This window comes from Pogona vitticeps, chromosome 12 (assembly GCF_051106095.1).
Source record: "Pogona vitticeps strain Pit_001003342236 chromosome 12, PviZW2.1, whole genome shotgun sequence".
NCBI lineage: Eukaryota > Metazoa > Chordata > Lepidosauria > Squamata > Agamidae > Pogona > Pogona vitticeps.
In genome coordinates this window covers 3,630,512-3,653,866 of record NC_135794.1, presented here as the reverse complement: position 1 = coordinate 3,653,866, position 23,355 = coordinate 3,630,512, and the positions used below count along the sequence as shown (strand labels likewise).

At 44.2% G+C, this 23,355-nt stretch overlaps 1 protein-coding gene across 2 annotated transcripts in view; it reads left to right on the top strand.

The window, feature by feature from the left end:
- CHRNA7 (cholinergic receptor nicotinic alpha 7 subunit) overlaps positions 1-23,042 on the top strand; it is a 77,437-nt gene extending 54,395 nt beyond the window's left edge. For both annotated transcript variants that reach the window (XM_072981728.2, XM_020784847.3), the window contains exons 5-10: positions 10,701-10,780; positions 11,525-11,692; positions 15,658-15,852; positions 18,677-18,763; positions 20,535-20,644; positions 22,274-23,042. In XM_072981728.2, the coding sequence (XP_072837829.1) occupies positions 10,701-10,780; positions 11,525-11,692; positions 15,658-15,852; positions 18,677-18,763; positions 20,535-20,644; positions 22,274-22,792 (1,159 nt within the window). In that variant the 3' untranslated portion in view covers positions 22,793-23,042. The remainder of the gene's footprint in view (positions 1-10,700; positions 10,781-11,524; positions 11,693-15,657; positions 15,853-18,676; positions 18,764-20,534; positions 20,645-22,273) is intronic.
- Positions 23,043-23,355: the final 313 nt, after the last annotated feature.

The following is a 23,355-nucleotide window of genomic DNA, read 5'->3' as shown; positions in this document are numbered from 1 at the left end:
AACCCAAAGATGAGGACTGGGGCCATCACCTTCCATAATACACCCCAGTGGCCAGGCTGATGCCTAGAGAACTGCTACAAGTTGAGCCCCCACACTCTCCAGAAGCTGATATAAAGAGGCATACTGGCACATGGGGCTGAAGAGAAGAGATGCCCAAGAGTAGCACATCTGTCTTGCTAGGAGGCTTCCCAGAGGCATCTGGTTGGCCTTGCGGGAGCAGATTGTTGGACAACGCAAGTGTTTGGTCAGAGGCAGCGTGATGCTTCTTGTGTTTTTGTGTATGGGAAATCATGGCAGGCTGGTTGCAGTGAAACCAGCTCTTAAATTCCCAATGGTGCTGTCTGGGCTGTTAGTCCAATATGGTGGCTGTAGTACATGTTGGAAGACTCGTCTACAATGTGTGATTGTATGCTTGTTTATTTATACAAATACTGGTACATAAGAAAGTGTCCTTGGCATCAGCCAGCCTCGGATTTGAAGGCAGACATGTAAAAATTGGTTTATTTCATTCTCATAGTAATAATTCAAAAATTCAAAGACTTTCTCACGCTGGGAGATAATCTCCTTTGGCTATTACAGACATTTTTCTGCATTTATTTATTTTTTGCACTTCAATACTTTGTCATGAAAAATCTGCAGAAACATTTTAATGTTTTGAATCACAACTTTGTGTTTTGTATTACAAGTGTGTCTTTTGTGAGGACTACATTTTTTTGTGCACAGAAATGACTTTTTTTGCTAGTGTTGCTGGTGAGCATAAAAAAGTGCATCTTGTTGCATAAAGTAGTTTCTGGCAAGAACTCACAAAACACATATCTCCCAGCCTTTGTCAGTTTTTCCCCAGGGAGGTCAGCGAGTCTTTGGGTCGGAGTCCCAAATTTGAGTCTGAGTCTTTGGTTATGAAGTCCCAAGTCCAAGTCCTTATTAAAAATAAGCTTTTTGTCCCCAGAAAAAAAGGGAGGGTGGGTTCTGAGTGCTCTCTCTCTCTGTGTAGGTCTGAGGCTTGAGAACCACCCATGATTGGTCCCATCTGTCCTTTCCCTAAGTATTTCCCAGCCTTTCTTGCCTTTTCTGGTGAGCGTCACAAAGCTTCTTCCAGGTTTATGGCATCCCTCATTAAAAGAATAGGGACTTGAAAATGTGACTCGGAAAAATGTATCTGAGCTGAGTCTGAGTCATTTAAAAAAAACTGAGTCAAGTCTGAGTCGCTGGTGTGACTTAAGTCTGACTCGACAGTGAGTCACATCGCTGAAGTCCCCATCCCTGTTTTTTTTCCCCCAGTGGGGATGCCTTGATAAGCTGAGATAGACTTTTTGATCAAGGGCTAGGACAATTAAAAGCACCCACTACCTCCTTAATACAAGAGGGGTGGAAGACTGTTCACCACGGGGTTTCTAAACTCCTTCATGCTTCCTTGCTGAATATTAAGACGCATCACACTTCCAGTATGCTTTCTTTAAAATAAAATGCAGATCGCTCAAGAACGTACACCGCAGCTTCTCCAAAGCGTCACCCCCTGCTGATCTCCTGGCGCATCAACCCTTTGAACTGATGTTCTGCGTTCACGGCTGTCCATGTCCATTTATCTTGCCCAGCTGGTCTCTGTATCCATGCTCAGCGATGGATATTTATGCGCTGGGTAGAAGCGCTTGCCTGGTGACCGTGTCTGCGAAAGAGGAGGATTAAGCCAGGCAGGCTGTTGAAATATTCCGAGGTCACTTGTCATTTTTGTTTCTTGTTCTTTCATTCCTCTGAACGTGCTTGATCCCCAGTGACTCTTTTGGCTGTTTCAAAGATGCACAGCGAAATTCTCCGTTGAGTGTGTAGAGTAGTTGCTTCCTCATTTGAAGAAGCTCTGGCTGCAAGGCCAGTGGTAAAAGATGATGGCATGTGACTTGCAAGATGTCATTCTGGAGGCAACTTGTCAATCAGGTGTCTGTCCATCATGTTTTAGGTCAAACAGAGAAAATCTCGACGTGTGTACACCCAACCGCTCTCAGCGGTGGTGGAAGAAGCAGCTTATTTCTGATTCACCCCATTTTGACATGAGGTCTCTCTTTGAAATAAATCTAATTTTAGTTCCAGCTGGATCAGATCTGTGGACACGAAGGGGACATGGATCCCTTTAGCAGGACTTTTTAACCCAAACACTACTGATGCCATTAGGATGAAAAATGGCAGAATATATCAAAAATTGCATCCATCCATCCAACAATCCAGAAGGGGCGAGCTTTTAACTTCTGGTTTTGATTCGGGATATTTTGTGAGGGAGTTGGCTTTGGTGGTCTCTGATGGTGTCCATTAATTGCAAAATGCTTTTTTTTTTCAACAACAACAAAACAGAGGATTTCACAAAAATTCTCTTAGGGCTAGGAATTTGCCCATTGCTGGCTAACATGAATACAAAGCCCATTGGTTTCAATGGGTCTATTCTAGTTACAATAAAAATGAATTTGGTCTATTAATCCATTCTATTTCAATCTATGATATATTTAATGCCTCAAAATTCACTTCAAGCTAAATCCAACCTTAATAATAATAGCATGCCATCAAGTCAATTCTGACTTATGAGGACCCTACCCAGGGTTTTCCAGGCAGAGAATACTCAGAAGTAGCATTTCCTATTCCCTTCCTCTAGAGGGCGCCCTGGGACTGTGCAGCTTGCCCAAGGCCCCCCAGGCTGGCTTTTCTCCCAGGAGGTACACAGTGGGGGAATTGAACTCCCAACTTCTGGCTCTACAGCCAGAGACCCAAACCACTGAGATTAACTAAAACAGACCTACTGGAACCAATGGGACTTGGATTTAACCTATTCGTTTTAAATGCAGTTTTTTTCACAATAGAGATAGGCGTATTTTTGGTATGCATTGTCACTTCTCAAGTACCATTTGCACCCTGAAACCAATTAGGTTATTAATTTGCACTCTGGGTGAAACCCAGACAAGTGTTACCTCCAAGTAACTGGATTTCTCTCTCTCTCTCTCTCTATGTGAGAAAGTGTTGGTCCAGTCTGAGCTGGAATGCAAAACAAGGAGTGATATACTCTCTGAGCTTGGTTTCCCTCTGCTCCTTTTCTCTTATTCTTCTCATTTTCTTGGTAGCCTCTGTCGGCCCAAAGGGATTCATGCTTCTCATTAGCAATTCAATTTCTCCACTGGCACAGCTCTTTATTGGGACATGGCCTCCCTTTCATACTGATTTTTCTCCCCTTTTTTAAAATGGCTTTGAATGTCTGAAGATCAAACGCTCATGTTATTCTACATGTCACTCCTGGCTAAAGGGCAAGCACTATAGGTATTGGTCGGGACTGCTTTAGAAGAATCTCCTTCATCCTTGCTTTGCGAAGGATCCTTCATGATCCTTCATCCCCTACTGAGAAATAGGTCTCGGTTCAATTCGATAGGCTGTACTAACAAGAAATCATGGGTCAAGGTAATGCTTGCAAATTGAACCCAAACCCCTTGTTCAGAGTCTTCAAACTGGAAAAAAAAATCTGTAGAGTTTCGCCTTTAATACTCTAGAGCACTGGTTCTTAACCTTGGGTTACTCAGGAGCTTTGGACTACAACTCCCAGAAGCCTTCACCACCAGCTGTCCTGACTGGGGTTTCTGGGAGTTGCAGTTCAAAAACATCTGAGTAACAAAGGTTAAGAACCACTGCTCTAGTGTATGTTGTGACGGCAGCTAGTTTAGATGAGCTTAGCAGCTGCAAACATTGAATTTAGAGAAGACGTAGGTAAGTATGGTAGATATTTGAAAAGTAGCTTCTCTAAGATTTGATTCCTCTTGTAAATCTTGGCTGTAGAGAACTTCCTTATCTCAAGTGGTCTAAGAACAATGTTGCTGTGAAGAAACAATATATGATGATCCATCGGGTCCCTTCCAGCTCTGTATTTCTAGGATGAAGATGATTAGTACTTTCAGAGAGAGGTCTAGGAAAGGATCATGTCCCAAAGCTTGGATAGCCTTTGCTGCCAGTTAGGATTGGCTAATACTAGACCAGATGGGCCTTGCACCTTCTCATGCTTTCAATCTACTGGGACACAGTTTGCAGCTGGATCTTCTCTGACGTCTCCTTCCTCACAGTAGAAGCCTTACCTGCCCTGGTAACAAATGAGAATTGCACAGCTGGAAGGGACCCTCTGGATCATCCAGTCCAGCCCCTGTCAAGGAGGCACAGTGGGGGAATTGAACTCCCAACCTTTGGCTTCTCAGAGTCTAACAAAGTCTTCTATATTAAGTATGGACAACACTTCATCAGTCTCAAAAAATATCTCCAGTGGTTTCGCAAGGAGGGGATGATTTCCATTGGTAGAAAAGGAAGAACTTGAGGTTGAAGAAGGTCCTGAGGTGTGATAAAAGCCTGGAGTGAGGTGTAATAAGAGCTGTGATAAGAGGCATTGAGTGAGGTGCAGGTGAGATATCCAGGAGACCATTCCAAGGTCCTTTCAGATCTTCCAGTTGTATTGGGGTTCTTTATGGAGTTCTATACCTCTCCCTCAGATAAGGTCTCACTGGGGTATAGAATGGGTGGAATCCTGATCTATCCTATGATCCTCATGTCCACTGTCATGTCGATACATTCCTCGGTGACAAAGAATAGGTTTTGCATGCAGAAGATTTCTGGTTCAAGTCATGAGCACATCTACATTTTCTATTTTTTTTAAAGGCCCAGGTGATATGAAGTTCCTTTGCCCAAGAGTTTTGCCAGTTCAGAAAGACCGTCTGGATGACAGCCATCCAGCCAAGAATAGGAGCCTGATAGGCCAAATACAAGAAACAGACCTGGTGCAAGGTGACCAACTGTGCTGAGCTTAAGTTGTAGACTCAGGAACCTTGGACAAAGTCTTGCGATGGCTCATCGACCATTGCATGGCTTTGTAGTGTCCTTTGGACCCTGCTGATCGAGGCCTTGCAACCCCACCGAAGAGAGCCTAGAAAATATCTCGGGCCACGATGGCTGGAGATTTCTGAGCGTTGCCGTTGTTTCTGACAAAAAATTCCCAGCTCCTTCTGCAGAGTTTACAAGGGGGAAAAATGGATTCCTGTTGGATTTGGCCAAAACTTTTTGGAGCATGACCAAGCCTTTCTGTCGATCCCCCTGCTTTGGTCCCGGCATTCCAGTCTGTCTCCGTCACTTTGGCCAAGTAATCTTTTGAGCAGATGCTGCACATCTTGCCTTGGATGTGGGTCCAGTGCTGGAGGCACTGTCGGTTGGACGCTCCACCTGAGGAACCAAGCCAAGGCCCCGAGCAAGATCTCACTTCCAAGCTGCTCTTCCAGGGTCCGTGAATCTCACCATATGCATCCCAAGGAGAAACGAAGATGACATCTGGGGGTTCTCTCTCTCTCTCCCTCCCTCATGTCTCACGGGTCATCTCCTGTAATACCTCGGATGTTTTCTTCTGCCATAGTTGCAACACAACCCTGAGGTTAGCCTGATGCCTGCTGGAGGCTTCAGTTCCCCTTGCCATATGTCCATCGATTAGACACATCTCTGCTGAGTACAAAGGAAGCAGATTGCTTGCCTTCATCTCAAAAGCCAGTGTTAGAAGTTGCTTTTGTTTCATTTCAGCTACTCTTTCGCCACCCTCTCTTCTTGCCAAGTCTGCTCCGCGATTAATGTTGCCCTTCTAGGTGGCGTTGACTCATGAGGCGGTTTCAGCTGAGCGCGGCAAACGAGGCCACCGTTGCTTTTATCCCCCCACCCCCGTCCACCACCTGAGCGCTCCGTCTTTCAGAGCCGACAAGCCCACTCTATTTACCGCCTGCTTTGAGAGAGTGCCTCCGTTCCGAGCGTCTTTCATGTTAAGCGATCTGGGACGGACTCTGCTCTGCAGTTTGCTCATTGTGCCGGCTGCGTCTGCTTGTCAGGACGCATCATTATTTCAAGCTGGAGAGCCGGATGTGGATCTTGAGGGTGGTGCATATATTGATCTTGGAAGGAGTAAAGCAAAGTCTAGAACAAAAAGACCTCTTGTTCTGGAATCTCTGCAGGCAAGACCGGTCAATGAATGCTCAGAAAAGGGGTTGCGTTTCGCACATTAACACAGTTCTCCCAGTGGTCCTTGTAGATCAGCTAGCCCAGTGGTCCCCAAACTTGGGCCTCCAGATGTTCTTGGACTTCATCTCCCAGAAATCCTGGCCAGCAGAGGTGGTGGTGAAGGTTTCTGGGAGTTGTAGTCCAAGAACGTCTGGAGACCCAAGGTTGGGGACCACTGGGCTAGACGATCGGGGTCATCACTGCTGGAGCCAGGATGGGTGGATCATAAGAAGAATCCTGAACGGGAGAAGATAATTTATTCCTTCCAATCCAACAGTCAGCTTTTCTCAATACTTCCAGCAAGTTGATGAAAAGGTCACAAAAGCAGCAGCTGTCCTTGCTGGGTTTTTCCCCATGAACACGGTCGGGTTATTATCACCTTTGAGATACCTTTGGGTTCCATGAGTCATAGCCAGCATTGCCGTGGTGTAGGATCCTGAGAACGACAGTCTAAAAAAACATTTTTCAAGGCCACTTTTCTCCACAGTTGACTGGAGAAACTTTTTAGCTTTATTGTTGTCACCGCTGATATTGTTAAGTGCTCTCAAGTCACTTCAGACTTTTAGTGACTAGTAGTGTTTTCAAGGGAGGGGAGATGATCAAGGCCTGGTTTATCATTGCTGCCCTGCAGTGAAGTGCTATGGTTGAGTGGGGATTTGAACTCAGTTCTCTTGAGTAAAGATGGACACAAAATGAACCATGAAGTTAAAAAAAACAACAACCCATGAATTGGGCTATTTCATTTCATGGCACATCGGGGAAACGTGACTGTCCAGAATGAAATGAAACACAAACATAATCCAGCTGCTAAAAAGCAATTTCCTATGGGACCTGCTTTGGAGAACTATAACTCAGAGATCCTAAATCCAATCTATGAAAAATTTGGCAGGGGTAAGGAAAAGAGTCAGCTGACATTTTGTTGTGAGTTTGGCATCCCTGACTCATGAGGAGGCCATTCTGGTTCTCCTGGAAATTCAGAATCCCACAAACCACAAAACAATTTGTTTCATCAGAAACTTCACGATTTGTGGTTTGTAGGTAAGTGACCACCATGAACCACTATTTTCCTTGTTCATGCCCATCTCTACTCTTGAGTCTTAATCTGAGGCTGTATCCACTGCACCACACTGTCTTGACACTTAGCCTTTGGCTAATAATATAGGCAGAACGAGTCTACTCCACTTCCTCTCCTTTCCCCCAATGATCAACCAGATACGACTTGAGAGCCCTTCTTAACTCTACCAATCCCATCTGATTCCAAAGGCTCATCAGGGTGAAGTCTGATTAGGACATGGATGGGACACTACCAGGAAGTGACATGGGGCATCTAGGCAGAGCTAGGCTGACAATAGGAAGCTTCTTCGTCTTCCAATGAATGCAGAGATACCAGCATGTTGACTATTTTACACTTATGTTCCACTGACTTCTTTATGTTGAGTCAGACTCTTGGTATTGTCCATTTTGGCTGGAAGTTCTCCAGGCTTCACGCAGGATTCCTTCCAAGCCCTACCTGGGGATGGACTAAGGATGGAACCAACTGCATGCAAATCATATGCTCTTCAACTGAGCCACCAGTGACTTCTCCGCCTTCAATGTCTGCTAGCAGTTCTTCAAGGCGGTCACCTTCTGCCCTTGTTTTCCTCCCTATAAATTGCTCTTCTGAGTAACAGATGGCACTTATTAACAAGGAGGCTCCTTTCAACCTCATGGTTCATGGGAAGGGGCTTATTTTGTAGCAAAACCAAGTCGCGCTTATTTTAGCCCCGTTTCAAAGATCCAGTGGGAAGCCTGTGAAGAAGCAATGCTCGTTTCTAGGCAAACATATGCTTTGTACTAAAAAAAGACATTTTGGCAGCTTCCCATCCATTCATTTGCAAACATTATCATATGCCAGTTTATCAGCTTCCATAATTCTTCTTGCTGAAAATATGGCTTGAGTTCTCCAGACTCAGCCACCTCTCGGCGACCATAGCTGTCCTGCTTCCTTTTTAATGGAAAGGACACCAGCATGGTAGGAAGCCATGCTAGCATCTTCTGCCTTGAAGATGGCAGCTGGGCCAGATCCAGACTTGAAGATGTGGCTGGACTCCAACTCCCAGTATTCCTCCATATTGCCTGTGTTGGCCAGCGTTGATGGGCATTGAGGTTCGGCAACTTCTGGAGAGATTCAAGCTGTATATCTCTGTGATCAACAAAGCCTTGTGCTTTGGCAGTAGTTATGTGCATTCAAGTCAATTCCAACTTATGGTGACATTAGTAGAGTTTTAAAGTAAGTGGGATATTTAAAGAATATTTCAGCTTTGCTATTCAACCCAGTAATTTTCCCATGGCTGAGTGGGGATTTGAACCCCGGTCTCCTGCATCCTAGCCCAGCACTCTGTCCACTACACCCCATTGGCAGCTCATTGGACCTCCATTTTCCCACTGTGGGTAAAGTGCAGCCATCCGGAGGTTGTGCTGAACTGTATCATCCAGCACTCCTCTCCACCGGCCATGCTGTCTAGAACGGATGGAAGCCAAAGTTCAACCACATCTAGAAGGCTCTGTGTTGCCCACCCCAGCTTTATCCTAAAAGCAATTGACTTGGTAAATTTATATCCAGTCTTTCCTCCTCTTCACTTATCCTCAGAATAATTTTGTGAGGTTGATCAATCTTAGAGAATCTGACGTGCCCACAGTTACTCCATGAATCTCCTGACTCAGTGGGGGATAAATTCTAGATCCCAATGTCCCACTTGAACACTCTAACTAGTGCACCACAAAAACCCAGTTGGCTTCTCCACCTTAACAATTTTGTTCCTTTCATTGCAGGGTGACCTTCCAGTATGAAGGTGTAAAATCTTGTGCATTTGTTCAGAGGGAAGGTGGAGGTGTTGAAGGACAGACTGGAAGACTATTAGGGAACCATCTGCCATCCGTCTAGGGTTGCAGACTTACAGTGTGCAAGACTGGTAGGGTCCAGAATCACATGCCTTCTTCAGAAGATCCTATCATGAAAACTGTACACCTGCTTTCACAAGTTAGGTGTCTAAAACATCAGGTTCCCTTTTAGTAGGAAGAGAGAAATGGAGATATGAAGAAATACTGTATTTTTCCACGTATAAGACTATACTTTTGTTTAAAATCTTTAGACGAAAAGTTGAGGCCTGTCTTATACACGGAAGTAAGCTGAGGAGAGAACAAAAACAAGTGGAGAGGAAAGCAGGGATCAAAGCGATCCTGCATCGCTTTGATCCCTTTCCCCTTACACTTGCTAAGCCCCACTTATTTTTCTTAATTTTGGATTAGAAAAATGGGGGGGGGCGTCTTATACATGAAAAATACGGTACTTTGGTAGAGAAAAAGAAAGGACTGTGCAATGGGGAGAAACAATCTTGTCCTATAAATCTACCATTGTGGAGTGCAAGATGTCTGAACAAGTAAGGAGAAACGAGGCAGAGGGAACAGGAGCAAACAAACAGCCTTGCCTGCTTCCAGTTCTCTGCAGTCACACTTCTTCCAAGGTTGCCGCACAGCTGTGTCACTGAGCAGCTGTAGTGTTTAACTCTCCCTGGTTGCTGAGTCTTGCTGGGAGACTGACAAATTTATTAAATGCGATTCTGGCAGCCTTCTGCTGGCAATTTGAGAAATTGGAGAGCCACAGCTGGAAACTTTATTTCTTTTAGAGTTCAGGTTTATTTGCAAACTGTTCATAAATTGAGGCTGATTTTCATCACAATGATTGGGGATGCCTGCCTGTTTGTGTTACGGATCTAGGGATGTTAATCTTTGCTTACTTCGCTCTTGCAGGCAAGCATAAAGAGAAAATAATAATAATTCAGACCTGTTCGCCTTGATGGGAAAGCTCACTAGAGCTTTTGTGCGATTTTGCAGTTTCAAGACTTTTTGTTTGCAATCCCCCCCCAAAACCCCACTCCACTTTGCAGCATTTTTTAAAAAGATATTTTTAAATGATACACAATAAGATGACAATAATAAAACAACAAAAAATGGGACATCGATAATAAAGTTCAACTAACCTGTCAAAAAGAAACAGAACCTATAACATACATGTTCTGGCCGGCGCTCCCCACCACCAGTGGGACTAATTTACTGATTTATTTTATATTATATTTTGTAGCTGCTCTGTTTCTCTCCAGAAATATAACAATTCTTATCCAGGGGGTATCACCTCTCCCTTTCTCAAACACATTTATAAAAATAAGTTCCATATCCCTTTAAAATCATTTCTTTTCAATATTCCTTTTCTAATCCTAATTTTACATGTCCGTTTATCACGGATGGCCACCTGCGACATTTCTTCATACTATTCCTCCATATTATTTTGATTAGTCTTCTTTCAGTTCCTTGCAAATATTAATCTTGCCACCGTCTTGGCCAGGCTATAGTACTCTCTCTCTCTCTCTCTCTCTCTCTCTCTCTGTGTGTGTGTGTGTGTGTGTGTGTGTGTGTGTGAGAGAGAGAGAGAGAGAGAGAGAGATCGGTGGAGGTGTTTGCCATTGCACACTGTGGATGTGGCAGATTGACAGTACATGCTTACACTGACTTCTTCACCTGTGACCATTTGCAGTGCAGAATTGTGCTGGTGGAGTTGTCAGAGTCCCGAAAACTTTTAAATTGGTGGAATCGTCTTGTTTTTCCTCTCTCCTTCCTTCTAGTGCTGATGAGCGCTTTGATGCGACATTCCATACCAACGTTTTGGTGAACTCTTCTGGATACTGTCAGTATCTCCCTCCAGGTAAGAATTGTTGGGGGGCTTCTGGGAAATAACTGCTGTCAAGACCACCACCGGAGTCCCACTAGCGGCGAGGGAGAAACATGGCCCTCCGTCTTGTTCCTGCCACAGTGGCTGTCCCCATCATCTCCGCCATGAACAAAGACAAGGGAGAGTTGTATAGTTTGGATGATCCGTGCTGCAGGGAAACTCAAATCTGTAAAGTTTGCCTTCCCACTGGAAGGATATGTTACCAGTTGTCACGGTTCATATTCTGAGCCCTGTTGCTTATGGTGCATGTAGGTATCTTCTTTCACAAGATCATTTCCACGTGCAAAATTCATGGAAAAGCATGCATCGGACTTAACTGGACCTTATCGTGTGACAAGGCACTCCTGTCATGACAGACTCAACTAATCTAAGAGAACAGCTGTGGGATTAGCCATTGGGCCCACCCACGGATAAGCCTTTGGGAGGCACAGTACAATGCTTTGGGGTGGTGGAAATGCGTTCGATGTCGTTGGTCTATAAAGGAAAAGATCCATAAAAGTGGAATGAAAAGTAGCAGCAAGAACACCTCAAGTGACACATTACACAAGATCAGGGAGGTTCATACTCCTATTTTGTCTTCAGTGTGTTAGAACTGCTTTCAGGCAGATCAGCAGTTTTAAATGTCGGAACCAAAAAATGGACAGTTCTACATGTTAGAAGGCGTCAACCACTGGGAAGTCTCTGTTCATCTCCGTTTTCTGCTGCATTTCTGTCTAGGAATATTCAAGAGTTCTTGCTCCATCGATGTGCGCTGGTTTCCTTTTGATGTCCAGAACTGCAAACTGAAATTTGGATCCTGGACGTACGGCGGATGGTCCTTGGATCTGCAGATGAAAGAAGCTGAAACGTCCGGGTACATCTCGAATGGCGAGTGGGACTTGGTTGGTAAGCTTTGGGGAATATGCTTGGTCAACAAGGTGACTCCAGTTCAGCATGGAGGTCCGTGGATAATGGGGTGCATTTAGATGAGCAAACAGTCCAGGCTACCTTAAGTCGCCCCTCTGTTTCTCAGCAGCCACATTTTTCTGTCTGGCAAAGCGCTTCCCCTCAAGCGTTCTTTGGCAATGCGGTTCATCACTGCTGCCACGTTATTCCCGAGAATGCCTGTTTCTTGGGCTACAAAACTGGGGAAAGATCGCAAGGTTTTATTTAAAAACACATAAGGAGAATGTTGGGTAAGAATGGGGAAGGATTTCTTTGTAACCGGTTTGTTATGGTAATTCCCCCCCCCCAAAAAAAGTTGTGATTATTTTCAAGGCCACAGCCCAGGGCCTTGAAAACTTCAATTTTCAAAATCTTGATTTGACACCCAGTGTTTGTGGCTATGGAAGTGCTAAATTGGGATTCAGTCCCTCCCTCCTCCCAGTCATTTCTCATCTTTCACACCTGTAAGAAGGCAATTATAGGGTGGTTCTCTGCAGGCCAGGAACAGCTCTATCTATTGAATCTGCACCGCAGCACAGATGGGTGGTGGTTGGGGTGTGTGTGAAAATTCATTTTAGATCTTTCTCCGAGAATTTTGCAACCGTTTGCCAACTGTGTTTCCAGAATGGAAAGAGCTTTTGGTTTTCAAATTCTGAATGGACCGCAAAGTCAAACAGATAGTTCTGCCATTCCCCAGTGAAAAGCCCCACCCTGTCATTCCTTTCTCTTTTGTGACTCCGTAAGAAAAATAAAAGTGCTAATCAGGGGAGAAGAACGGGTTCAGGAAAAGAAAAGCTGTGCCGACAGAAATCTCCTTAGATGGAGAGATCACAGACTCTTGATTCCAGTCCTTGTGATTTATTTAGTGGGTTTTCTCATTAAAACTTCGTAAGTTGCCCTGTAGAGTAAACTGTCCCAAAACCACAAGATGTAATGAGACAATAAGACGTGAACAAGGATAAATGACGAAATAACACCACATGCATAGAATAGCCCCACCAGAATCCTAATCCAATTTTAGGTCAGTGTGGTTGGCCACTCCGTACTTTATTATACGCGAGTCTTTAAAGCAAGCATTGACAAAGTAATGGCCATGGGGCCTCCCGGGCTATTTTCATGATGCTCAATCCTCTCCTCTTCTTTTACTAGAAATAAGAGCTGAATTGCATTTTCTGGAAAGATCTTTATATAGCTCAGTGGGTTCCCAGTAACTGTTTAATACACCCACATAGCAATTTTTCAGAAGTACAAATGGACTTAGAACAATAGTTCGTTCGTTCGTTCGTTCGTTCCTTCCTTCCTTCCTTCCTTCCTTCCTTCCTTCCTTCCTTCCTTCCTTCCTTCCTTCCTTCCTTCCATTCTGATGGCCTACACAGCCTCCAGACCCGACTGGATAGCTATCTGCTTTAGGTCTCTGGCTGTGGAGCCAGAGGTTGGGGGTTCGATTCCCCACAGTGTGCCTCCAGAGAGAAGAGCCAGCCTGGGTAGCCCTGGGCCAGCTGCGCAGTCCCAGGGCTGCCCCCAGAAGAAGGGAATGAGAAACCACTTCTGTGTATTCTCATGTGTATTCAGCCTGGAAAGCCTGGGGGGAAAAGCATCACTACAAGTTAGAACTGACTTGATGACACATGAGTATTATTATCTAGCCTCCAGGATGCTCCAGAGCAAAGAAATCCATCTCTAGAGCCATCAATTCTGTTTCAGAGTCTACCCGAATACCTTTAAAGATGAGACTTGGGGCACCCAAGCCTGCACCCAGCTGGGTTAGTTATGCTGGCAGGGTGGGAATGACATTGGAACAACCTACCTCCTGAGATTCGCATGGCTCCCTCGCTGGGCATCTTTAAAAATCAATTAAAAACATGGATGTTTCGGCAGGCCTTCCCATCAGATAATTCCTGATGCCCTTTCTTTCCCTCTCCTTTTGTTTTTCCCATCTTGTTTAATGCTTCTGTTATGTGAAAATTGTTTTATATATATTTATTGCACTATTTTATGTTGTTAGCCGCCTAGAGTGGTCCTAATCTGACCAGATAGGCGGGATATAAATAAAATAAAATAAATAAAATAAATACTGTTTTTTTCGCTCCATAAGACACACCTCTCCATAAGACACACCAAATTTTTAGGAGAAGAAAACAGGAATAATCTGTTTTCTTCACTCCATAAGACGCACAGACTTTCCACCCCCCTGTTTTGTCGAAAAAAGTGTGTCTTATAGTGCGAAAAATAATAGATAAGGCAGATTGTCTTATCCCTGCTTCTGTTTCAAGGTGAGCCAACCTCACATGCAATGAGACAAAATGGGTGTGTTAAAAGTTCCTGAGAGACACAGTGAGCTATTCAAAAGCTTTCCAGGAACTGGTACAATATTTATGCCATCTGATTCCTCTTCCTGTAAGCTGCCAGTCTTCAAGGGGATGTATTCAGTGCCAATCAACGTTTCGAAGACGTATTCCAGCTAGGCAGCCCCATGTAACATGCAGTGCAGTAGTCTTGCTTGAATGTCACTAGACTATGGTTAACTGAAGTCCCTCGTTGCTTAACATGGTCACAACTAGTACACCCACCTAAATTGGAAAAACATACTTCTGGACCACTTCATTTCCCATAAAAACTGCGCAAATCTCCAGTCAACTGGAGTTCAAGAGAGTGGCCAAACTGCTTGAATATTCCTACCACATCACTATATTTATGTAAGGAGTGTGTGTTGTCAGTCTTTGGATAATTCTCTCTACCTGTGCCGTATCAACAGGCCAAAGAACGGAGACAAAAATATGACAATAACCTCCCCTTCCTGCTCTGTGCCAGAGAGAAAGGAAGAGATGCTCCTTCTTTTACAAAACTCTAGCAGTACGAGAGAGAGCTACAACACACAAAAACCTTCTTAAAAGGTCTGGGGATATTTTGCAAAAAATATCCAAGGGATTTAGAAGTACAAGTCAGCCTTTCTTCTCCAAAGCACCTAAGGGATTAGCAGAATCTCAACTAATGCTCTTTTCACGCTGCCCGCATTATCACCGTTTAATTCTTATGAGCGTGAATATGAATCTTGTCCTTTGCATTATAAAAGTCTTTCCGGGAAAAGGGCTAAACACAATTTCACTGCCTTTTATCCACGTTGCGCTTCCAGGTGTCTAACATTGTCATGTCTTCCTCCCTAGAAAAGTCGTCAAGAGTTTTATTCGGTGACAATGCTAACTAGAGATGGGCATGAATTAAGAAATGAATTAAAAAATTGGTTGTTGTGGGTTTTTTCGGGCTCTTTGGCTGTATTCTGAAGGTTGTTCTTCCTAACGTTTCGCCCGTCTCTGTGGCTGGCATCTTCAGAGGACAGGAGTAGCACTCTAGCTGGAGTAAAAATTCATTACTATTGCCAATTTGTTGATCGACATTCATATTCGTATTCCTCCCTGATGAATCCTAATTAATTATGCTTTGGTGATTTTTGATTCATTTGATTCTTTAGGCTATAAAACTGCCCTCCCTGGGCACCTAGAAACACCCAAATTGCAGAGAAGTGTCTTCTGACTCTCCTTTTTAAGGAGAAAGGCAGGATAAAAACATTTTAAATAGATAAATAACCCTGGGATCTTTCAGGGCCTGTGATGAGAAACCACGGGGCTACATTCTGCTGCTGTTTATGAGGACCCATTGGGATTACAGTGGGTCCTTATAAACCAAGTCTATCATCCTTCAACCATGGTTCCCAACCTTGGGTCCCCAGATATTCTTGGACTCAAACTCCCATAAGCCTTCACCTCCAGCTGTGTTGGCCAGGATTTCTGGGAGTTGTAGTCCAAGAACATTTGGGGACCCAAGGTTGGGGACCAACAACCTAGAATATTAAAAACATATATAAAGATTTGGATAAAAGCAAGTTACCCAATTTCCTCCACCCATTTCTTCTTGTTCTCCCTATGCAGGGGTTCCGGGGAAAAGGACAGAAACTTTCTACGACTGTTGCAAGGAGCCTTATCCTGATGTGACTTTTACGGTGACCATGCGGCGGAGAACGTTGTATTACGGGCTCAACCTTCTTATTCCCTGTGTGCTGATCTCAGCTCTTGCCCTCCTTGTGTTCCTGCTCCCAGCCGACTCTGGGGAAAAGATTTCACTTGGTAAGCCTAACATTCCAAACGGGTCGAACATGAGAACAGTTGGATTGCTCGGTGCATTAAGTAGAGCTGGCTGTGGAGCCAGAGATTGGGGGTTCCATTCCCCACTGGGCCTCCTTGGTAGCGAATGGACTCAAGGATCCATAGGGTCCTTTCTGATTCTGCAGTTCTCAGATGATGATGTAATCTTGCTGATGATTGTTTTAGGAAGTCAACACAGCCGAAGTGGGTATCCTTGTCAAGGTTAGATGTATGCTGCCTGGATGAATAAAGTTAAAATTTTAATGGTATACAATCCTCTTCCTTCCTTCCTTCCTTCCTTCCTTCCTTCCTTCCTTCCTTCCTTCCTTCCTTCCTTCATCAGCTCCTTCCTTCTATCCATGATCAGCTCCTTCCTTCCTTCTATCATGATCAGCTCCTTCCTTCTATTCATGATCAGCTCCTTCCTTCCTTCCTTCCTTCCTTCCTTCTGTCCGTTCGTTCGTTCGTTCGTTCGTTCGTTCGTTCGTTCTTTATTGTGCAGCCACAGACCAGACTGAAGTCCTCTTTCACAGTTGATTTGGATGTAATCCAGATAGGCTATTTCTGGCTTTAAGCATTCTGTGAAACAGAACAAGAACAGAAATATCTCAGTTTAAACATGCCTTCGGTGCTCCCAACTACAACAATGGGGTGTGCCTATGTTTCAACCCAAATATGGAACCATTAATTTTTTATAATTACAATCCCAGCCCATTGGGAATATTCTCAAGTAAGGTTACGAAACTCTGGTTTTTGACTCCCCAATTAAGTTGATCGATCTAATTAAGTTGAGCCAGTCTACTGGCTTTGGCCCTTGTGGCATGCCTTTTGACTTCTTCATGTGACGATGCTAATATAAGTCAATGATACTGTTGTCACGTTGCTGGTGAGCAGCTCACAATGAGGGAGAACAGCTTAAATAAGATTTCTAGGGAGTCCCAGAGCACAGTTTATTGGTCCACAGGGTTCAAACTGGGCATTTTCTAAATCATAAATTCCACTGGAGTCCTTTATAGGCTTACCCAGAATGAGTCGTATCCATCACAAGGGAATATGCTCCTTGAAGAGCGGTCACAAGATTGTCACTGCAGTCAGGCATCTGAGGATGTGAGCTGCACTTCATGCAGTTCGAGATCAAGTAAAACTTGTTAGTCCTTCAGGTGCCACTAGATTCTTGGTTGCTGTTTTAACTAAAACAGGCAAACACAGCTTCCTCTCACCTGCAAACTATGCCAAGGTGTTGACCCCACCAGAAGGGGCCCCGTAGACTGCTATGCGACATCCAGGTCTCAATGCTGCAGCAAATCCCTTATACTCCCCAAAGTTCTCCACTGTTTCTCAGTAAAGAAACATGTGCCAAGTTTCTAAGCTCCATGTGGGCGAGCAGGCAATGATTTCTGAAAAGGCTCAGCTGCAAAAGGCAGTGCAGTTCGGCGCTCCAGCTTGGCGCCGTTCTCGGGGTAAGGATGAGCATTACGAAATGAAGTGCCTGAGGTCACCGATGACAATCCTGCAAAAAGGAAAGAAAAATACAATAAAAAAATTGGATACATGAATCCTTGGGCTCCTTCCAAGTCAACACAGCGGAAAGGATAACAGCCTTTTCCTTTGTTCTGTTGTTTTAAACTGCAGGGAGGGGATCTTGAGGATGCCTGCTAAATATTTCATAGTTTGCCACCATACAGTGCCAGCACAGAGGGGAAAAAGTAAAAAATAAATAAAAATAAAGCACAGCCTCTCCCCCACCTTAAATATTTGGTCTTCAGCCTATTCAATCAACTCCTCGTCCAACCAACTTCAGAAAAACTCTTTATATGCACTGGAAATTTATCTTCATGGAAACAGAGAAAGTGGTCTTGTACTCAGTGAGACACTTAGTCCATGTAGGCCAGTATTGCCAGCTCTGACTGGCAGCGATGGCTTTCTGGAGTTCTGGGCAAAATTCTTTCCTGGCCCCATCTGGGGGTGCTAATGATTTAACCTGGAACCTCCTGTATCCAAAGCCCCTGTTCTATCACGCAACAAACAGCCCTTCACCGCCCGTCACCTTAACCTCAGCCTATTCAACCAACTCCTTGTCCTCAAGAGCAGCGCCAGAAGGTCTTGGCCTTCTTTCATGTGACAGTCCTGAAAGGATCTAGAGAAGGCTGTTACATCCTCACCTCCTTGCTGGTTCTCTCCTCTCTCCAAGTTCATGTACCCCCTTTGAAAAATCTCTCTTGCCCTTCTTGTGTACCTGTTTCATAGAATTGTAGAATCGTAGCATAACTGAGTTGGAAGGAATCCATAAGAGCAGCACATCCAACTCCCTGCTCAAAGCAGGGATCCAGATCAAAGCAGATCTGACAGATGGCCATGTCTAACTTTCTCTTGAAGGCCTCCAGCGCTGGAGCGCTCGCCACCTGCCCAGATCATGGTTTCCATCATCATACTGCTCTAACAGTTAAGAACTTTATCTTGATCTTCAGCCTAAATCTGGCTTCTTGAAGCTTGGAGCCCATTCTTATGTGTCCTGCACTCTGGGACGATCGAGAACAGATCCTGCCCCTCCTCTGTAGGACGACTTTTCAACCATTGGAAAAGTGCTGTCCTCTCTCCCGTCTGTCTTCTTTTCTCAAGGCTAAACATACCCAGTTCTTTTAGTCTTTTCTCCTAGGGCTTGGTTTCAGTTTGTCTACATTCTGCAAAGGAGGGGGGGTTTAGCTTCATGGAAATCTATTTCTTTTGACATGTTTCACTCTTCTTTTTCCCCCCGGTTCTGAGATCATTTTTGCTCTGACTCCATATCCCATGATTTCTTTTGCAGGGATAACGGTTTTATTGTCCCTGACGGTTTTTATGCTCCTGGTGGCAGAAATTATGCCAGCAACTTCCGATTCAGTGCCATTGATCGGTAAGTCACTGCTAGCTTCATTTTCAATGGAGTTTATTTTCAAAGCTGCAGCATTGAGCGTGAATAATAGGAAGTATGAAGTATCTCTTTTAAGTATATTTTTCCAGGCTGGCTCCATCTTTCCTGTCCTTCTGCAGGCAGGCAAAGACCTTTCTCTTCAAGCAAGCTTCTCCTTAATGAATAAACGGTTTTAAATGGACTCTCATGCTCTGTTGTTTTAAATTATGTTTTAGTATTAATCTTAGTTACCATTTTATTATAATACTTGTTTAATTCTTTTTTAAATATTTGTATACTTACTATTTTAGCTTTTAAATAAAGTTTTAATGATGTAAGCTGCCTTAGGTCCTTTTGGGGAGAAAGGTAGCATAGAAATATTTTAAATAAATAAATAAATAAAAAGTCCACGTGTTGATCCTTGGAGTTAGAAAAGAGAAAACCCATGTCTTCCAATGACGTATATGTAGAGTTTTAAATGCCCAGTTATTTTTCTCCCCACCCCCCCCCCCCACCCAGTGGTTCACAGTTATACAATGAGTTTTACCACCAGGAGCTAGAGTAGAGATGGGAAATTTTGAGATGCTATTTGAATCTTTTTATCGGAAATCAAGATTCATTTCCAGGCTCAGCATGAGTTTTAATATTGACCTAACGAACCCTAAAGGAAGCAGCTGACCTGAGGAAAAAAAAGAGAAAGCTCTCCTAATTTTAAATCTACTTGATCCTTAAGATCAGCCATTGGGGCAGCTTTATGTCGGTTGAATTTGTTGAGTGTAAATCTACTGAGTGTAAACAAATAGTTTGGAGAGACATAGTATACAGATAACATGATTAATTAATTGACTGAATTGTACCCTGTGGTAGTAGCGTGACAGTTCAAGAATAATTAAGATGATTTGGATTGTTGTATTTCTCTGTTGTTTTAACACTGAATGAAAAATGTTTTCTGGCATAGTTTTCAAATGGGTTTTTCCCCTGTTCTCAGGGATGTTTGACAAAGCTAAATAGCAATTGGCTGAGAAATGTTATGATATTAACGCATTGAAGATGGGATTTAGATTGGTTGGGATCACCTTCTTTGTTGTCAACATAAAAGCTATGTAGTTCTTCTGTAACCACGAGAAGAATATCAATAATTTAAGGTATGCAGATGACACCCTATTGCTGGCAAAAATTTTTTTAGTAATGACGTAGAACAACAGATGGGGTAGGGCAAAGAAGAAAGAGTAGAAGGAGGATGACTACAGAAGAACTATATACAGTGGTGCCTCGCTAGACAGTTACCCCGCATGGCAGTTTTTTCACTAGACATTGCCTTTTTGGAATCGCTATAGTGATTTGCAAAACAGTGATTCCTATGGGGGAATTTCGCTGGACAATGTTTGGGCCCAGCTTCGCAAACCGATTTTTGCTAGATGACATTTGCTTTTCGCAAGACAATGATTTCACTAGATAGCGATTTCAGTAGAACAGATGATCATCGTCTAGCGAGGGACCACTGTAACTTGAATGTTGAAAATGAAGAAAACAGAAAAGGTAACTGATCCAGGTAGAATGGAAAGGAAAAAGTGAGTGGAATAATTGGGTGCAAGCATCAGGTGTCATGGAAGGGACAGGCATAAAACGGGATGTGAGAAGATGTTCACAACCTGAGGTGGGGAAGGTTATGGAGGTTAAATCAAAAACTCAGCCTCATATGTGGAAGACAGATACTTGACACAAGAGTTTATCACCCTGAATTTGTTAAGCATCCTCATCCTTTTCTTCACAGCACAATATTTTGCCAGCACTATGATTATAGTTGGGCTTTCCGTCGTGGTCACGGTCATCGTGTTGCAGTATCACCACCACGATCCGGACGGGGGCAAAATGCCCAAGTGGGTAAGGTCCCGTTTTTCTCCGTTTGAAATACTGGTCAGGAGAGAGTCAGAGCGAGAGCTTGCCCCCCCCCACAACGGTGCGTCCACCAAGGCCAAGAAAGAAATGTGTCCTTGGCCAGGTGTTCTAATCCCGTGTACACAAAGTTCTTCCCCATGGCGGAAAACTGGCAGCCAATCCTATCTGTGTCGCACTGCCACACGGTCACAGCCCTGGTGATGCATATTTTCTTTCCTGAGATGCTTAACTCTGACTTTCCATCTGAGAAGACCCTCGAGGCATGTAACAAATCTATTATGGATGGCAGCATTTAAACGCTGATTACACAGCACCCTTGCAAATAAAAACACTAAAAGCACCCTGATGGGTCAGACCACAGAATTTACATGACTGGTCCTGATTCCCACAGTGAAAGGGAGATATCTCCGACATGATTTCCCTTATCTCTCTATAAATAACACGACTGATGTGGAAGTTTAGGGATGGACATGGGATATCTGGAGGGGTGGGTGTGTTTCAAGACTCCCTTTATGGATTCAGTTGTGGAGTTGGTTGTCTGTCTCTCTGCCTGTTTTAATCACTCAGTATGTTGGGTTAACTGGCTACAGAGCTAAAGATTGGGAGTTCAATCCCCCACATCATCTTCTGGAGTGAAAGCCAGCCTTTGTAGCCTTGGGCAAGCTGAACAATCCTAGACTCCTGAGAAGATAGGTCTTTTCATCGGACAGATCTCTCCAGCACATGAGTACACCTCCAAAAGTGGGAAATTCATACAGATCCCCCTGAGACTTTTTTTTTTTTAAATCTGGTGCGGTGACACAGACCATCAGACGTCAGTTGCGCCATTGATCTGGTGGCACAGCAGAGAAACATTAACACTACAAAGACTTCCAACAGGGCAGTTCCCGGGATCTATAGTTATGGAGTTTCTAGGAGATGAGATTGTGCTTGGGGTCGACTTCTTCAGAGGAAAAGAGAATGGAGGTGAACATCAACAGATGACATCTTTCAGCACCAGATTTCTACATGAGTTACTTTGTCTCTGAAAACATTCACTCCATTCTTCTTTCCAAAGGTATAATGTTGTGCCTGTCAACTGAATTTGGGCACGGTTGGCTGATATCTTAACCACTGATGAAACGGTAGCAACTATCTACAGGTTTTTCTTATCCCTCTGCCTAATACTCAGAAGTGGTTTCCCATTCCCTTCTTCTGACGGACCCTGGGACTATGCAGCTGGCCCAAGGCTACACAGGCTGGCTCTACTCACAGGAGGCTCAGTGGGGAATCAAACTCCCAACCTCTGACTCTACAGCCAGAGACCTAAGCCACTGAGCTATCCAGCCAGCTTAATAATAACTGCAGACCAAGATCAAGTCAAATTTGACCTACAGCAATTCTTTCCACAGTTTCCTAGGTAGAGAATACACAGAAGTGGTTTCCCATTCCCTTCTTCTGGGGTCATCTTGGGACTGTACAGCTTGCCCAAGGCTACACAGGCTGGTTATTCTTTTCCCTGGAGGCACACAGTGGGGGAATCAAACTTCTAACCTCTGGCTGTGCAGCCAGATTCCTATGTATTTGAGCTATCCAACCAGCAGTGGTGCTGATATTAATATTAATGTTTTTCAGACCAGAATAATCCTTCTGAACTGGTGTGCCTGGTTCTTGAGGATGAAAAGACCAGGGGAGGATAAAGTACGCCCGGCATGCCAACATAAGCAGCGTCGATGCAGTATGTCAAGCATCGAGGTAAACACTGTGAGTGGACAACCATCCAGCAATGGGAATATGCTGTATATTGGATTCAGGGGTCTAGAAGGTGTCCATTGCACTCCAACCACCGACTCAGGTGTGATCTGTGGCAGAATGACTTGTTCCCCTACCGAAGACGACAATCTCCTTCACAGCGGGCATCCCTCGGAGACTGACCCGGAACTAGCCAAGATCTTGGAAGAGGTTCGCTACATTGCCAACCGGTTCAGAGACCAAGACGAGGCGGAAGCCATTTGCAATGAGTGGAAGTTTGCTGCCTCGGTGGTGGACCGCCTCTGCTTGATGGCCTTCTCCATCTTCACCATCATCTGCACCATCGGCATCCTGATGTCGGCGCCCAATTTTGTCGAGGCTGTGTCGAAAGATTTTGCCTGACCTGCACGCGTGGACCTGCAGAATGCCAGCGATCCCTCAACATACAATAGCAATAGCATAGATGGTGCACTTTGGCTAATGCAGGAGGTGCAGAAGCAAACCATTTTGGGAGGGGGGAATGGAGAGTATATTTAAAAAAAGGACAATCGGATTATTAATAGCCTTGGCTATAGCTTGGGCTGTGTGTAAACTGCACCACCATCATCTGAAACCAACGGAGTTGGTGTCCAGAATAAATGATTTAAATTAAGTCTGTTTGAATCGTCTTTGTATTATTGACTCACCTTCCAGTATTTGTTACCAGTGGGATTCTCCCTCTCCCTCTACCTTATTTCAAAAACAAAGAGTTAGCTAGTAGAGAGCCCAGAAAGAAAGATATAAAAAATGAAAAATAGGTAATAACAATCAAGCCATCAAGTCAATTCTGACTTATGGCAACCCTTTCCAGAGTTTTACAGATAGAGGGGATCCCTGAGACTGTGTAACTAGCCCAAGGCCACCCAGGCTGGCTCTTCTTCTTCTTGAGAGACCCAGTGGGGGAATTGAACTCCCAACCTCTGGAT